Source organism: Opisthocomus hoazin, chromosome 25, assembly GCF_030867145.1.
Source record: "Opisthocomus hoazin isolate bOpiHoa1 chromosome 25, bOpiHoa1.hap1, whole genome shotgun sequence".
NCBI lineage: Eukaryota > Metazoa > Chordata > Aves > Opisthocomiformes > Opisthocomidae > Opisthocomus > Opisthocomus hoazin.
In genome coordinates this window covers 11,104,873-11,122,943 of record NC_134438.1, presented here as the reverse complement: position 1 = coordinate 11,122,943, position 18,071 = coordinate 11,104,873, and the positions used below count along the sequence as shown (strand labels likewise).

The 18,071-nt window shown below is 42.1% G+C and overlaps 1 protein-coding gene across 1 annotated transcript; it reads left to right on the top strand.

The window, feature by feature from the left end:
* The first annotated feature begins 142 nt into the window (after positions 1 to 142).
* On the top strand, positions 143 to 18,018 carry RSBN1 (round spermatid basic protein 1). Its single transcript, XM_075443056.1, has 7 exons — positions 143 to 563; positions 3,897 to 4,567; positions 11,067 to 11,204; positions 11,645 to 11,787; positions 12,649 to 12,816; positions 13,777 to 13,885; positions 14,499 to 18,018. The coding sequence occupies exons 1-7, from the start codon at positions 143 to 145 to the stop codon at positions 14,955 to 14,957; spliced, it is 2,109 nt and encodes a 702-aa protein (XP_075299171.1). The 3' UTR covers positions 14,958 to 18,018.
* Positions 18,019 to 18,071: the final 53 nt, after the last annotated feature.

The following is an 18,071-nucleotide window of genomic DNA, read 5'->3' as shown; positions in this document are numbered from 1 at the left end:
TCGTCCCGCGCATGCGCCTCCGGGAGGACTACGCTTCCCGGCGCGCCGCCGCGAACTACAGCTCCCAGGGGGCGCCGCGCGGCGCCTGCGCAGTGCCGTCGGGCGCTCGGGCCATTTAAATGTGTGTGAGGGAGACTGTGAAATGGCTGCGCAGGTCGCTGCGGTGCGCGCCGTGTCCCGGGCCCCGGAGGAGCCGCCCCCGCTCCCCTCGGGGGACCGGACCGGCCGGCCTCGCGGCAGCGGGCGGCGGCGGCGGGGCCCCCCCGGCGAGCCGGCGGGCGGCAAGCGGGCCCGGCTGAGCCAGCAGTTGCTGGCGGGGCCCGGCCCGGCGGAGCCGCTGCCCCCGGCCGCCCTGCCCGCCCTCCCCGCCGCCGCCGGGCTCTTCACCTTCTCCCCGCTCAGCCTGCCGCCGCCCGCCGCGGCCGAGGAGCACCGCCACCACCACCACCACCGGCACGGCCCCGCCGCCGGCCCCGAGCCCGGCCGCCTGCCCGCCGGGCAGCCGCAGAAGGCGAGGCGTGTCAGCCCCGCGGACGGGGCAGCCGGGCGGCCCAGCAAGCGAGGTGAGGGGGGCTGGGGCGGGCCGCGGGGCTCAGTGGCTGCCGCTGGGGTGCCTGGTGGCCGCCCCGGCGCGTCCCCGGGAGCCCGCCCGCGGCGGCCCCGTGCGGAGTCTCCGCGGGGCGGGGCGGGGTCCGCGGCGGAGCCGCTCGGCCTGGCCCGCGCGGGGCGGGCGGGAGCGGGGTGACGCCGCGCCGGGAGCCCGCGCGCGCAGCGGCCCGCGCCGCCGTTGTGTCTTGGCGGGCGCGGGGCCTCGGCCGGCGCGCGGGGCTCGGCCTGCGGGCCGAGCCGGCGTGGGTGCGCGCTGGGACGGGGCAGGCGCCCGCGGGCGGCGCGGTTCGGCGTCTGAGGCGGCTGCGGCGGGAGGCCGGGGCAGCTCCGGTTCGTTTACCTGGGGGGGCGCGGTGTCCGCCCCGTCACCGTGCGGGGTGGCGTTTGGGCTCTGCTCGCAGGTCTGTGACAGCAGAGAGCCGCCTGGCGAGAGCCGCGCGGGCGCGAAGCGGCTGCGGCAGCTGCGGGAGCGGGGAGGCTGTGCGGTGCGTGAGCTCCGGGAGCGCGAGTGAAGGTGCTGGGCCGGAGAAGGCAGAGACGCGCGCTGACGGGTTAGGTCTGCGGTGTGAGCGCTGGGTAGTGCTGCCTTACGAGCAGCGGAACGGTTACCGGGAGAGGCTTTGCACTGCTGTTTCGTGCTGCTAAAGCACTGTGTTTGAATAATGGCTATAAAAGCTGCTGGGTTGTAAATTTCAAACTTCAGCTGGGTAAATGTTGATAAAACTACAGAAGTAGTGTATTTTCATAGGCTGGGAGTGTCGCTGCCTGTCAGTCCGAACCCAGTCATCAGGTGAGGCCTGCTTTTAATGAAGGCTTGAGCACTGTTAAAATTACCATCTCAGTTCAGCATTCGCAAAGGAAAGCTGTTTGCTAGCTGAAAGTCTGAAGCTCTTCACTGCTTTTCCTAGACTGCGGATGCAGGGGGCTTTGGGATGGGGCTGGATTTCTTTTCCTGTCTTTTACTATCAGTTTTTATTTCTATGTATTCTCTAATTAGACTGCCTGTTTCTTTGACTATACTAGTGTTATCTTTGACCACAGGTGACAATGAACATCTCCAGTGTTTTTGCTGTTTAGTAGTGATTCTAGTGTGTTCAGCTATGTGAAGTCTGATAGTTTTAGACTAGCCGAGTTAATTGCACTGCTGTTTTCCTGCCTTGCTGTAGGAGCCTGTAGTTTGATGACCTGGTGATAGCTTTGCTGGTGTTTGAGGTACTGGAGGCTTTCCATTTATTTAGAGGAATAATTAAAACTATATTTTCTTCAAGATTGTCAGACGCTACCATAATGTTACTGCCTAGCTGCACTTAATACAGAGGTTACTCTCACTGTAGCAGGGGGACTCCACTGTGTGCATTGGATACAGCAGTGGAATGGAGTAAGGAGAGCTTTTATTCTGAAAATAGACCATTGTTCACTGGAAGCTAAAAAATGCAAAGAGTGCAAGGTGTGTGTCTGCTATTAGGGCGTATCTTCAAACAGGATACTCTGAATTAAAACTAGTGGATGTCTGAGGTTTTTGAACTATATCTAAAACTAGAAATGCTTAAAATAAGACACTTTTAATGACCAAAAATTGACTTGGAAACATCTACAAGGAAGTCTTTCCAACAGCTCAGTGGTGGCCTGAAATCCTTGTTTAGTTTCAGATTGGAATCTCTGGTTCCACCAGAACAAAGCTCTGCTGCGTGATTAGTGTGTTCATTGCAGCTGGTGAAGGAGTATCTATACTTGAGAGCATATCGATTGAGAAAGCTTATGCGTGCTTAACTTCTGAGACTTCCAGGAAAGCTTATTCAAAGAACAGTTTGAGTTGACTTACCAAAACAAGTGAGATCTTTTCCGGGTTTCCCTAGCTGTACTAGAAAAAATAAAGGCATTTGCTGTTTGTAAAGGCTAACAACAGCACTGTGAAAACTTGTATTTCAGGTCTTAAGACAATTGTGTGAAGTTAGCGTTAAGCAATCCACTCTCTGCTTCGTGAGTAATTCTGTTCATTACACCAGGCTGTTGTGAAGGTCAACCATCTTTAGTAAAGAGCTCCGAGACCAAGCTAGTAATGATATAGTTAAATACTGTGGTGAGGCTAAGTAACTTTAAACTGTATGTATTTATCATTATACCTTTCCTCATAGATCAGTGTAACGTTTTTTTTCTTAACTTTGGGTACCGCAAGAGAATAAAGAGGGAATACAAGTTTGATAACTTTGCAGACAAAGAAAGGAAATTTTGTTAGCACAAAGCCCTGTGCTGCGGGAAGCTGAAAAACTTCAGCTGTTGCATCTTGTAGTCAGATGTTACCTTCAGCAGCAGATCGTTCTCATCCCCATAGCTGTACTGGTAAGATGGCTTTTAAAGTGTTAGGTGCATTGTTGGCATGAAATAATTCTTTGATTCAGGAAGACTGAAATCTTGTCTTGGTAATTGAGCTTTTTAACAGCTGGACCAGCAAGATTTCTAACTACCATTGTCACTTGCTAAATATTATTTGAATTAGTTGTTACTCCTAGAAGCTGGGCAATTAAACTATTACATTTTTACCTGACAGAACTGCTTCTTCACATTTTTCTCTCAGGCTTTAGCCTTTTACAGGTTGATTAACCTTTTAAAAAAAGCCAAACCACCACCTCTTCTAGCTCTGAATGAACTGAACAGTTAACTATATGACTAGCAAAAGATAGCTGAAGGTGTGGATGTGATGATTTGGATACTTTAATACAAGAGATCAGCAGTCTTAAGGTTTTTTGGGGTGTGTTTTTTTTTGCCAGAAAACTAACTGCTTTAAGTATTTTTACCACTAAATGTCAGTAATGCTTGTACCTCTTCAGTTGCACTCTGTTTTGCTTCTGTATTGTGTATCCAAAATCAGGGAAGTGTTCTGTAATGGAAGTCTTAATGTTTAAATGTTATACATACTTGTTTATCCTTTTCCCCTGCATGGCACTGCCTTAAATGTCAGAAGTTATTAATGTACTTAATTACAGATATTCTGAAATATGGACTCCTTTTAAAGTTGTTCTTATAAATCTATTAAAAATTGAGATCTTTCTAAAATACTGAGCTTGAGTTTTGGATGTTTTCCTTAATCCGAGGCTTTCTTTCCATGATGACTATATGTACTGCATTTTTTGTTGTATAATGAAGTTTAGTAAGTCAAAAGTCAGGGTATTGCTATTGGTCAGTCTTTCTGGGAGTAGATAGCTTTAGCAAGTGAGAGGTCTTAATTCTTTTTGGGTGAGTATGCTGCAACTGCAGAACTCTAATCTTCTCTTTATTGTTGCTGCCAGAAACCCCAGATGAAAATGGCAAAACCCAACGAGCTGACAGTCTTATTATAAAGAAGATAAAGAAAAAAAAGAAAAAGAAACACCGGGAAGATATGAGGGGAAAACGCCTGAAGATGTACAACAAAGAAGTGCAGACAGTGTGTGCTGGACTCACTCGCATTGACAAAGAGACTCTGTCTCAAGGACAGTGTGATAGCTTAGAAATGAACAAGGAATCCTTCAGGTATCTGAAGGATGAGCAGCTCTGCAGACTGAATTTGGGTATGCAGGAATACCGAATACCCCAGGGAGTACAAACACCATTTGTGACACACCAGGAGCATTCTGTTCGCAGCAGCTTCTTGAAAACTGGCACTAAATTTAGTAACTTCATTCATGAAGAACATCAGTCCAATGGTGGTGCTCTGGTCCTTCATGCTTACATGGATGAACTCTCATTTTTGTCTCCAGTGGAGATGGAGAGATTTGCAGAAGAGTTTCTTGCTTTGTCATTCAGTGAAAATGATAAAAATGCAGCTTACTATGCTTTAGCCATAGTACATGGAGCAGCTGCTTATTTACCAGACTTCCTGGATTACTTTGCTTTTAACTTTCCTAACACTCCAGTGAAAATGGAAATTTTGGGCAAGAAGGACATTGAAACAACAACAATTTCAAATTTTCACTCTCAGGTAAGGACTGTTTAAAGGCACGAAAATTGAACAATGCCTAGATTTGATTAATCTCATTGATCCACAGCAGTGATAGCCTAAAATAGGTGAGGCACACATTTTTTTCTAAGCAGATAAAAAAGATGATGTTGGGACTGCTGGTGCTGTTCTGTTTATTCCTGTTTCTGCTTGAAGCTCTTTTGTGCTCCCTAGTAGCTGGTGAATCACATTTCAGATGTGGCTACCATGACCTGTAGAAAAATCTGCACTGATCTTCTTGCAGACTCTCGGTTGTCTAAACTTGCGAGAACGCTGACATGGTTCAAAACAATAGGCAAGTCTGTATTAAGAGTTGTGTAGGTAGCAAATACTAATGCTGTGCTTTCTGTTCAGTAGGTCTGGGGTTTTTTTGCAGTGACATTGTCTCAGGTTTCAGTTTATCATTCACAAGAAATAAGATTTTTTTAGCATCTTAATTCTATCAGTAGCTGATGCTGGGTGTTAAAGCTTTTCAGCTTCAGAGACGTGGTTAGAGTATCTTCCAAATTGCCTTTGGAAAAGACTTTCATTTTATGTACTACCTTTATTTTCATAGTAGGCTGTAAACTATCTTAAATTCTCAAAACTGTATATCCATGTAACGTAGATGGATGCAGCAGTAATAACTAAGCTAATTTCAAGATTCCTGTGTGAAAAACCCTTGCATTTGACACTTGTGATCAATCTTAGAAGTATCTACGAACATACAGCGGCATTACAGTTTAGATAAATTTGTTTCACATGGAATGAAACATCTTCCTGCTTAGTCTAGTCTAAGAACAGATTCAAACTGGTGATTACTTTTAAAGCCTTTATTCAAGACCTTAATTACTTTTACTGGTTCACCTGTTGGAAGGAAAAACCTGAAACTCTGTAGTGGAGTGCGCTTCAGTACTATCAGAACAGACCTTGTTTAGCAACAGATTTTGAAATGGTAATGCTTGTGGATGAGCTATCTGGAGTTTACCGAAGTTTACCATGTGCTTATAAGCAAGATTTGAATTGGAAAAACAGTTACTACTTTACAAAAAGTTACTGCATTGTCACTTGCAGAGTCTTGAATACTTTCCAGCATTTTTTGTGGATTATATTAAATTAGTAATTTTAACAGCTAATGAATTTGGCAATGAGTAACTGCTGCAATGCTTATTTTAAACTAGTTTCTGTTTCTTGGTTGAAGTAATTCTTTGTGCTGACAGAGCTGCATCAGTGCACAGTACTCCAGAAATAGTCTAACTGATGAGCGTACAGACTGCTGCTATCAACAAGAACACTTTTGCACTGTGCTCTGCAGATGTGAAATTTGTCTTTAGGTTAGGCTTTAAAGTCTTCTGTATTAGTGATTTGTCTGTGTTCTTTGACATCATGATTACATTCTAATTCACTCTAAGTATATGTGATAACCCCCTGAAATGGCTAAACAGTGCCAATTGGATATTTAACATTTACACGTTTTCTTGGTGAATGTCTGTTTTGTGAACATGAATAGCTTATACTATACATCTATACATATATGTAAGGAATGTGTGGAAATAAGAGGCTTCACTAGGTTATGGTCTGTGCTGCTATCTCAATTAATTTTGAGTACTGTCTAAACTTGATTAATCTTGAGTCATGACAGAAGGTTCAGTTGATGTAAAACGCCTCTAAACTCAGCTTCAGCATGACCTGGTTTGGTTAATCCACTCTGGCTGAAGTATGTTAGTGTGGTTCACATACCGAGCAAACAGAGAAGTATAGTTGCCACAACTCTTAAGACAGCTGAAACGGGACTCTTCAGACAATATAGATGATGGTAAAGTGTTTAGTTTAAGGATGCATTTAAATTTATGGTGGATTCAACTATGGTAGCTGCATGCTGCTAAAACTCAGGTTTTGCAAGCCAAATCTACCTATCTATCTTTAAATAGAGAAGGCTAAAATGCCCTGCTTAAGAGAGCACAGGGCGGCTAAGTCTGGCCATTTTACTGCTATTCCTCGGCAGCACTGAGGAATGGACACTCTGGCTTACCTTCAAATTTGGACCTTCCTGTATGAGAAATTGTACAATACAGAAGCACTTTATAGTTACGACTTTGCAGATTAAGCATGTTGTAGTATTGTTGTATGCTGTAATATTGATGATATTTTTAATTGAAGATTATGAGTTAAAAGTCACTTCCATTCTAGGTTGAACCTTCTGTATGCATGAACTTGTTTGTTATGCTGAACCATACTGTGGCAGTGGGTTTTCAAGCATTAGGTAGTCGTGAGTCCTGGAGACCTGGTGTCAAGAAAACAAAATTTGATCTGTAAACTGCAAGTGAACTGAAAGGTAATGTGACCTTTGGCTTGTACAACATTCAGCTGTGTTGTGTACCTTTTCGGACAAACTGAATTTTAGTAGGAAGTGTCTCCAATTCAAAATAAGGACTTTAATCTGGAAGACTTAATAAAAATCTGGTGATGAGTAACTCACTTGCAAGGTGAATTCCTTTGTTCTCAGGGCAGCGAGGACAATGTAAACTGAATGTTCGTAACAGAGCACTCCAGTCTGTGTTTGCAGTTTAACTGTTTGGTTTCTGTATATTAAAATAATTAAGCTTCAATGTTCTCTGGATTTTTTTGCTTGCATTGGCTCTGGCTCATTTGTTCTAATACTTTAGTGCTAAAGCTAAGCTTTAGTTTGGTGCTATTCACTTGGACTAAGAGCTTTCAAGACTCAAATCACTGAAGAGTAATTTGTAAGCTTCTTCGTGTAAGGGCATACTTCAATTTGAAAGTTCTTAGCAGTGCAGCTAGAATAAACTCTTATTTTCCAGATCAGTTGTTTCAGTACAAATGCTTCTAGGTCTACCCAGTGAATTGGAATACATCTAGACTTGAAAAACCACTTCTGCTTTTTTTCCCAAGAAGAAACTGATCAACTGCCTGATCAGCGCTCTGTAGAGTCCAAAGAACAGTTATACTGCCTCAAAGGAGTGGGGTTCTGGGAACAGGCCAGGGAAGAGGTGGGGGAAGTAGATTTTGCATAAGCTGCTATTGCCTCTAAGAAGTGATAATAGGGTAAGTTTTCCTACTGCTGCAAGATACTGTCAGAAAGGGTTACTCCATTGCTGACAGCTTTGGTTAATGAACCTTATCACAGCTTGGTTGTCTGCGCCATCTTAACTTTTCTTACTCCTGGAAGAAGGTCTCGCATTCTGGAAGGGCAATTTCCTTTTTTAGCAGAAGCTATTGAAGTATGAAATGGAGAAATTGTGCATCTGTACCATAAACTTAATTTTGTTTATCGCTTAAGCTAGATAATAATGCCTGATGGTCTTACTGAAACATCGGACAGGTTTTAGTCAAATGCATAACCCTTGCTTTAATGGCATGTCACAGTGTCCTCCTTTCCTTCTCTTGCAAATAGTAAGCCTTCTTGTGGTTGTCTTTTCTTCCTTGTAGTAACGTGTTTGCATGGTTGATTTTATAGCTGACCTGACATACTAAAATATTGTCACTGTCGCTGGGTAGTGATAGCTGTGTGCCATTTTGAAAGGGCAGAGGACACCTGAGTGGTCTTACTAACCGGATGGTCCTTTTACAACAGTAAAGATAGTGCATGATCTGATCCATAGATAGTGGCAGCTAATGCTTGTATGATCCATTAATATTTTTGAAGAAACATAGTGAACAAATTGAAGCAATGAACATGCTGTGGTAATAAGTTACTAACTTCTGACAGCCATGTAACTGGAATGACCTCGGCTAATTGAACTTTAAACAAAAATAAGAAACTTGAGAAAGGTCCTAGTGGATATGACAGAGTGACTTCGAGTGTTTCATAGTCTCATCTTTCTTCCCTGAAAAGAGGAGGGCTTAAAGATGGCTGTGAAGGTGAGGAGATGAAATTAATATAGCTGTTACAAGTGCATCTAGAGCACTTGGCAAATGGAAGATCAAAGTAGTTTGCAAGAAGGTGCAGCGATTAGGTTACCTGATCTTTCTTTACAGTTGGGTGGTTTAATGTCCTGTAAGATGCCAGTTCTTTTAGACGGTCATGAACATGCTTCTTATTACACGCAAGGTCTTAGCATATTCCATATTCTTGAGATCACTAACCTAATGGTGGTATTGGTGTTTGTGCTGCTCTGGAGGAATTAAGGATGGGATAGAAGCTGTATGTGAAGGAATATTTACAGCTTATTAAGCTAGTAGATGACTACCCCTGTGATTGAAGTGCTTGAGATGCGTACTACAGCCTGCTGGGAATTGCCATGAGTTAGTACGTATTTTCAGTGTAAACACATCCTGGTTTTAATTCTCAAGTGTATATATTTAAGTTCTATAAAAAACAGAAAAATGTTGAAATCCAAGATTTCCTTAAAGTATTTCTAGTGTCTCTTTTATAGCTCTTGTATTTTCTTCATTGCATTCCAATGCATTTTAAAAAAAGTAATGTTAAGGCTTCTAGTTTTCCATTCCCTTTGAAAACATTACAAGGAAAAACTGGCTATTGTATTACAATTCATTTTAACTTGTAACAAACACCTGTGAAATGCTAGTGAATCTGAACAGGTGCTTTCAATAGAACACATCTCATCTGAAGCAGTCTATCTCCACTTACTTTAATAGTACCAGGCAGTTAAGTTTAACTGACTTAAGGACCAGAGCATTTCAGTCCTTAGTTCTCCCATAGGTCCACAGGACTAGACTAATGCTATGGTTTTCCAGTGCTACTGCTCTGAATTGCATTCCAGTTAGCTGGTGAGATCGTTCCACATGTTAGTTAGGAACCTTTACCAGTAATGTTCTAACAGGAGTTGGAGACTTAACTTTCTTTTAGGGCAGCAGCCAAAAAGAATTAACAGCCTCTGAAGATAGTGCCTAGTTCATAAAGTCTGTATGATCAAACCCAGAAAGTCAGTGTATGCTCAGTCAGCTGCTGCTACTGGTCTGGATGGATTTGGAGGTAGAGTGCTTGAGCTACACGGTGAAGTTCTGTGAGTGACTTAGGATGTAAACTTCTGCACATGCAGACTGAGGTGATGTGATGCAGCAGTTGGCTTAGGGCTGAGGAATAAAGCTGTATGTGAAGTCATCTTTGGCTCCTACTTAGCTTTTAATTAAAATGTGTGTGCAATCAATGCAGAACTGCCAACTGCATATATACAAAGCTGAAGAAAGGAAGACTCTGGAAATAGGAGGGAGCTGAACTCCTGTAATTAAGAAGCTAAATATCAATGGTTGCTGCTAGAGGATAAAATTGCAGCTGTAACTGCAGCTCTTGCTTTATTAGTATGTAATGTATGTACCTTTAACAACTACATCTTGTTTGTTGGCTAAACTGCAAAACTAAAAACTAAAGAAGCTAAGCTGCTTCATATATATATCTATAAATGGAGTTATAAAAGTTATCACACTTTCTGAATGTGATTACAAAATTGCAAGTTGACCAGTAATCCTCTGTCCTTTGTACCGGCCTCACCACTTGGCTGTGGAAATCGGCTGTAGCTTTTCACCACTAGAATCACTTGATGAATGTACAGGGGCTGTTGAAGAGTGATGGAAGGTTGGGGCTCAGATGCAATGGAGTATAAAAACCAGACTAATCATAGCAGAATTTCTAATGTTTCAGGATTGAATAGCTGCTGCATCTATGTACAACCTGCTCTGTGGCATATGGCATGTTATTGCTGCAGTCCGTAGGATGAGACTGGAGAACCAGTGGAGTATTGCCAGTGGTTCTCCTCTGGAAGCAGGAGATTGGCAAGGAAGGTTTGCAGATGACGGGGGAAAGGGGGACAGTCTGTGCTACAGAGGACAGCAGAAAGCTGTGAGTGAGATTAAAGTGTTTCTGGCCACAATAGTGACAGCAGGTTATATTCCAAATGGTAATCCTAAAACTGCTGTACGTGAACACTGAAATGTGCACCTGACCACTGCTGTATTTCTAGCTAGACCTCTCATTTCCTTGGTGATTTTGTCCAATTCTGTGTATACACTATAGCAATGTTATCAGAACCACTGCATGAAGGACACCTAGATTTTTCACTGCAGTCACAGGGGAGAGACCTATAGGATGTGACTGAAATGAAGAATGCACATACTTCAATAGCATGCAGTTTGAAATGTGGAAGCAGCACTTAACTGCACAAACGAGTGTTTAAGCTTGCTGGTGAGAGATTGAGTCACAGTGAAACTTTGCGTGGTGGATTTCTCAAGTCAGCCTGGAAGTGTTGAATTGTTCCTGAATTAGTCAAATACTAACTTGCTATTATTCAAACATTGTAAGTATTTCCTGTCAGTAACACAGACAGTTCTTGTCTCGTGGGATACCCTATGGGCATCTGTTCTAAACAGTCTCTCTGTGTATTCCCAAAGGCACCTCTAATGAAATAGGTGTAGGTGAGTCCAGGATTCATCTGTGGCCTAGTGTATTATATTAATGAATTTTAGTCTCTTGTAACGGAACTAAAGCTGTGATGGTGGTGCTCTTTCCTTTCTGGCCACTCAGGTCAATCGAACGTACTGCTGTGGAACCTACAGAGCAGGACCGATGCGGCAGATCAGTCTTGTTGGAGCAGTGGATGAAGAAGTTGGGGACTACTTCCCAGAATTTCTAGATATGTTAGAAGAATCTCCATTTCTCAGAGTAAGCAGTAACTTATGGTGCTTTGTTTAGAGTGCTATAGATAATTACTGAGTTTCGTATATTTCCAAGTAGTTAGAAACAATTAAATATTTTCTCTATTAATGTGCTTATCATTTGGGCTACACAGGTACATTCTTTCCTGTGTCCAAACAAAAGCTACTGAATTAGGCAGCTATAATTGTGTAAATAATTAACAAAATTAAATATGGTTTATCATATATATATACACACTACATAATCATATGCTTCCCTGAAACCTAAGTTTGATAAAGGTAACTTGGAATATATTTTACTTCTCAAACTTATTTTAATTTCTGTGCAGTTCTTTTGACAGCAGATTTGAACCAGTTTTACCAAAGGCATCATTTAATTTTTCTATCTCACCCAGTGTTTTGTGTTATGTGTGTTTTGTGGGTTGTTTTGTTTTTGTTTTCTTTTAGATGACTTTGCCCTGGGGTACTCTTTCTAGTCTCAGACTTCAGTGCAGGTCACAAAGTGATGATGGTCCCATAATGTGGGTGAGACCAGGAGAGCAGATGATCCCAACAGCTGATATGCCAAAATCGCCATTCAAACGGCGCCGGTAATGTTTTGTTTTCCTTTACGTATTAAAGGTAAAACATTGCAGTTATGTCTGTGCCAGATTTGAGAACAAAACCTAAAGACTTCATGTGTAACTAGTTCTTCAGAAGGCTAATTCACAGATTTAAGTTTTTCATTTTCATTTGTTTCAAGATGGCTCAGTGGATAAGACAAATATGTTGTTTGGGATGGTTATTTTATTCACGACTTCTCATAGTAGTATGTCCAGTGCTTTAAGACTGAAACCTCTCTTTATTATCCTTCAGCAGACTTGTTGTATTTGTCTTATTTCTGTGGAAAGAACTAATTTGGTGGTGAGGGCAGGTGAAATGGTCTAAAACAGCAGAGATCCGTACACCATTCATGTTGCATTTTAATGCTAGTGGTAAAGCACTTGTAGTACTGTCTGCCTTCTTGGGAAATATTGTGGTGTGCATATGTTCTTTCTATCTTAGGATATTTTAGGAGATAAAGAATTGGAAACATACTTTAGTTGTGATTTCAAGCAGAATTTTTGGACATACGCCCAAATAACTAAACTTCAGCATCAATTAAAATAGGTCTGGTTTACATACTGTTAAATTCCTGGAAGAATTCTTTCAGCACAAGTGAACACTTTTTTTTTTTTCTTATGATTGATTTTGTTTTATGAAGTTTGATCTCATGACCTGAATAGTACTTTGCTATATTTGTTTCAGTCTTTTATTGTCAAATAGACACCTAGAAGAAATCAGAGGGGGCAGTGCTTTGGTCTTTCATTTTGAAGGCTGCAGCACACAACACTTTAAGATTATTTAATACAAGTATTTATTTTTGAGTAGTCTGAAACATTTTTTTAGTATGTCTTTTTATCATGTTGTAGGTCAATGAACGAAATAAAGAATCTCCAGTACCTACCTCGGACCAGTGAGCCCCGTGAGGTTCTGTTTGAAGACAGAACAAGAGCTCACGCTGATCATGTGGGTCAAGGGTTTGACTGGCAGAGTACAGCTGCTGTAGGGGTTCTGAAGGCTGTACAGTTTGGGGAATGGTAAGTACCACTGAAATGCAACCATCCTGGTAGCAGTGGGTAATTCTAAACATTTTCTCTCTTAAAAAAAGAAAATTCCTTGGAAAACAAGCCTAATCAAAGAAATGGTTTAAACCGTGTAGTGAGATAAATGCTACCTAGAGCTTGAAGAACCCAAGGTGTATACCTATTACTTCTCTCTCTTCCTGAGGCAGTAGAAAAGTTGGAACAGCAGTTTGCAGAGAATTCTAGTGACATACAAAATAAGCCTTAAGATACCATGCCTGGACCATCATCTGTGACTATTCTTGTCCTGAGTAGGTATATTAATGCTAACTTCTGTAACAGTAATCTAAGAACTCAATGTAATTTCACAGCTACAGTGCCTTCTTATTACGTGTAGCCAGGACATTGCTGTTGACCTTGCACAGAAACTAGAAATTGCATCATTGTTATTTCTAGCAATTACAGTAGAAATTGGGTAACACCATTAGCAATATCATGAGATTTTATATGAATAAAAGGTGTCAGAACTTCCTTACTCTAATTCACAGCCTTTGAATAATACCCAGCTCTTCGTTGCTTTGTCTTCAGAGTTACTTTACTACTGTACGTTTTTCCTTTAATACAGAATTATTCTGTCTAATTATGGAATGGAAGAATTGATGCAAATTGTGGTTCCTAGAATATACAGAACTTTGCTAGTGACAATTTGAACCTAATTCTCAGACATTTCAGTATAGTACTTGTACACAAAAACATCACTTCTGTTGCACATGCATCAAGAAAAGTAAAAGAAAAAAGAAATCTGTGAATTATACTTCCTTTTCAAAATAATACACGTATGGAGGAGTGATGACACCTTGTGTGCAGTGTAAAACTGACATAGGTTGTTGGTTCAGTGAAACTTTCTGTCAGAAAGAGCTGTATCTCGCTAACTCAAAATCTTGAAAAATTCCTGGAATTCTCATCTTTTTCTAGGAGTGACCAGCCTCGTATAACCAAAGATGTGGTTTGTTTTCATGCTGAAGATTTCACTGATGTTGTGCAGAGACTTCAGTTGGACCTCCATGAACCTCCAGTGTCACAGGTATTGAATCTTCCCTAGTGACAGCTCGTTCTTAGCACTTTGGAAGTAGCTTCTGGCAGTTTTCAGGTTCACTGTGTAGCCAGCCCTTCTGTATCCTCGGTGGCCATCCATTCAGATCTCTCTTGGGCAATTTCCCTGCTCATGTTTCAGAACAGAATAGTTTAGTTGGAAGGGACCTACAGTGATTGTCTAGTCCAACTGCTTTTCCTTCTTACCAAGCTGGGATTTATGCTGTGAGTCATATGTGCTATAGAAACAATGAGAAGTTGATTAAGAAGTCATGTATGTCTCTCTCTGCTTTTTCTAATACACTAATGTTGTTTTAGGATGTGAAGGCATCTAAACTCAGCCCTGTGAGCCAAAACAAGGCAGCCTCATGTCAAACCTACTGTTTTCAGCTGTAACTGTAGAATGCTCTTAACTGTTCGTTGTCCTCTCCGAAGATGTGCACATTGGCTAAAATATATTTTAAAAGTCCAGTTCTCATTTAAATTTGAAGTTTTACCTGTTAAACAAACATGCTGATTTAGATGTGAAGTAGGTTGAAAATAGGTGGATACTGAATTGTTTAAACGGAGTATACCACTAACTTTACCATCTTTCCTTCTCTCAGTGTGTTCAATGGGTGGATGAAGCCAAACTAAACCAAATGAGACGGGAAGGCATTCGCTATGCTAGAATTCAGTTGTGTGACAATGACATCTACTTCATCCCTAGAAATGTCATTCATCAGTTCAAAACAGTGTCAGCAGTCTGCAGCTTAGCCTGGCACATAAGACTTAAACAATATCACCCCGTGGGGGAGACTTCTCAAAATGCAGAAAGCAATTCAAGCTTGAACAGTAGTGTTCCTGGAAAGACAGAGTCAGAAGGTGAACCCCAGTGTATGAGTGTAAAAATAGAGTCTGAAGAACCAGGTATAGAAATGCAGCTGACAACAGGGATGCTCTCCTCTGTTTCTTCAATATCAGGACTTGTGCAACCAGATCAGGTGGCCCAGCCCCTTCCAGGTTTTAAAATAGAGTCTGATCAGCAACACAATCCACAGGATCATGCAGGCTCTTCTGTGTGATATGTATATAATCAAACATTTTTTAACAACTTTTTAAAATTTTGATGTGAAGTTATAGTTTTATAACTGGCTTATGTTTTATTGGAGAAATCTTGCCTATAATTCTATAAAGAAAGATGACATTCCACAATGTCAAGCATATCTTTTTTACACAGATTATGCAAAATTCAAGTTGTATTTTAACCCCTTAGTACAACCTGTAACAGTGGTCTACCACTTCTTTCTGTTTAAAGAGATACTGAATATCTCCTCAAAGTCAGAATGAAATTCCTCCAGGAACATAAAATGATTGAACTATATCTGTCAGTGTTATTTCCCTACTTTTACTTTAATCTTCACCAGAAAGTGATGCTTTTGTAGAAGACTTGCAAAGTAACTTTCCCATCTCATTGTGATTGCTTAAAAAAAAAAAAAGCACAGCACTTTTGATGATTTGTGAAATTTTTGGTATGTCTGTTCTTGACATGTTGGTTTATATTCAAGTTGGGTTTATATACAAGCTATAGAAATTGATCTCTATTTCTTACAGTTCCTACAAAGGTGACCTGTAAAATTAGCTGAAGAAAGTGTCTGATCCTGTTGAAATGCAATGACTTACGGACCTAACACTTCCCATAGCACTGCTTATGTTTGGTGTGAGGGTTTTGCTTCCAGAATACATCTTCCCTGAACATGAGTAATACTAGTGTCAAAATTAGAGAACCTATTGGTAGTCTTGTGGAGGAAACTGCTACCTTTGAGCACTTTAAGGCTTTAAAATACTAACCAACTTGGCAGCTTGTTTTGATCAGGTCGTAATGTGTCCAATGGAACCACACTTCCCTTGTACTGATGCACTTAATATATTAGCATTGAGTTGATAACTGACTTACACAGTAAGGCTGTCCTTATTCTAGGAAGTTCTGTATTACTATTTCACAATAAAGGTATTAAGGCATTGGACTGCTGTTTCCATGTGTAGCTTCTGGGTGCCCAGGTATTGTGGAAAAATCCGTGGCACATGCTAAATAGGTAGTGTCAGCTATCAACAGTTTTTAAACAATCTTTCAATATATCTGGATGTTGATGTGTAATCTGTATTTGACTTTCACTCACCCCATTTATTACTGCTCTTTCGAGTCATCAAAAGGAAAAAGTCCTGACCCGTTCTCCCTCTGCCTTCCCCCTCCCCACCTTTAGAGTACAAGTTGGGTTTGGTGCAACTTAAGCTGTCTCCAGATAACTTCATTTGTTCGAGTTGTCACTGGGGTAGGAAAGAGTTGAAACACTGTTAGACTAGACAAAAGCAAAGATGCTGTGTTAGTTCTGGATGCATCTTTTTAATATCAATTATTACTCTTCTCTTTATAAGGGTCTCTAAAGTATGTTACTCTGTTATAAATCTTACTTTGTGCAATATTGTTTGTGTAGGCTTTTATATACATATTAGCACCTCAGTGTAGAGGTCACTATTTTAAACTGATAGGAAAATAATCATCAAAAGGTACTGCAGTGATTAGTTAGATACCCTGTATTACTCCTTATGTGTATGTATGTATTGTCTCTGGTACAAAAATGAGGACTAGGAAATATTTCAATTTAAAACTAATTTACAGATTGAAGTGGTAGTGACTTGTTTAGTAATCTGTGTAAATAAGGTGTTAGAATGGAAAGCTTTTATGATGAAAAGTAATGTGATTCATGCAGGGGTGTAATTTAATCTTAGCAGAAATTCTAGATGACCCAGGCTGGTTCATAAAGGAGCCGTCTGTTCTCTGGTGGGTTTTTTCCACTTCTTACTTTGAGAGGAATTTCATAGCTTTAAGGGTTGTGCAAAGTAAAATTCCTCACAGGCAATAGTGGTCTCAGTTCATCCTTCATGTTCAAAGATCGTATTACCCAAGGGTGTTTTCCTTTCTGCGCAGTCTGCTAGTCTTCCAAGTGCCCATTTCACTTCTCACATGTGCTGTCCTTTGGTCATGTCAGCAGAGGTACATCAGTAAGGTGGCCGTTCTTTGACAGCCAGCACTGTGCAATCACTCAGGAACTGACGAATCTGCAGATGCTACAGTGGACTGCAAACAGAACTTTAAAGGCAGAACAAACAGAGTAAGAGCCCCCATACAGCTTGTTTGTTGTGTGGTGGAAGTTGAAATAGAGTGAAGAGGGACCCAGTTTGGAAGCCCTCTGTAAATTCTAACAGCAGGTTTTCAAGTGGATAAAGGAAGAAGACCAGAGTGGCTCATGTTGCTTTCAGAACTGTAGCTTTAGCGAAATCGGTGACTACAGCCTGAAACACCAGGAAGGTGCTCTGACTTGTCTCTTTGGATGGAGTGACATGACCAATGCTATCATACTGTGTTCTGTTTAATTACTAACTTAATATCTAATGTCAGATTTAAATACTGAAATGTATCTTTGGATGACTTGAATGTTGCTGATGCTGTTCTAGCACGCTTGGAAGATTGAGGAAGAGAGGAGCAAACTTTATAAAAATCTGTGACCTGAATAAATTACCAGCTTTGGTACGCTTTAACCAAAATGACATACTGCTTTCAAACTTGGATGTAACGTGTGAGAGGGGTTGCTCAAGGAGCTGATTGCTAAACTGCCTAGCCCTTGTTTGAAGATCACCTCAGTTGCACTGAGAACAGCAGAGCAGAACTAGAACAAGGCCTCGATGGGAAAGGTGCAGATGTTTTCCAGAATGAGATGTGCAGGATGCCGGTTCGCGTGAGCTGTAGCTGTTCAGAAATGAAGTAAAACAAACCGCCGGTGGGCCCAGGTGCACATCTCTGGCCACCTCGTGTTAGCGAGCTGGCTCTGGGGCCCTGGCTGTGGAGCTGGCACAGCGGCAGGCGCCGGACGGGGGCGGGCGTCGGGGCTGTTCTGGCAGCTCTCGGCGGGGCCCGGGCAGGTTCCGAGAGCGGTTCCTCGCCTCGAGGCGCTGCTCGGTTGCTGGGAGCCCGCGGTGCTGCCTGCGGGAGGGCCTGGGCTGGCGGCTGAGGCGCTCCGCGTGCGGTGCTGCGGGGGCACCGTGTCGCGGGGCTGAGCCGCGGGCTGGCGCGCGCCGGTTGGGGACCGGGAGGCGGCGCTCTGCGGCTCGCGGGCCCTCGGCGGCGCCTCGTGCCGGGG

Coding starts and splice junctions, on each gene's coding strand:
- RSBN1 (XM_075443056.1), top strand. CDS start 143: ATGGCTGCGCAGGTCGCTGCGGTGCGCGCCGTGTCCCGGGCCCCGGAG. Junction 11,205..11,644: donor AAGAATCTCCATTTCTCAGA/GTAAGCAGTAAC, acceptor GTTTTCTTTTAG/ATGACTTTGCCCTGGGGTAC. Junction 13,886..14,498: donor ATGAACCTCCAGTGTCACAG/GTATTGAATCTT, acceptor TCCTTCTCTCAG/TGTGTTCAATGGGTGGATGA.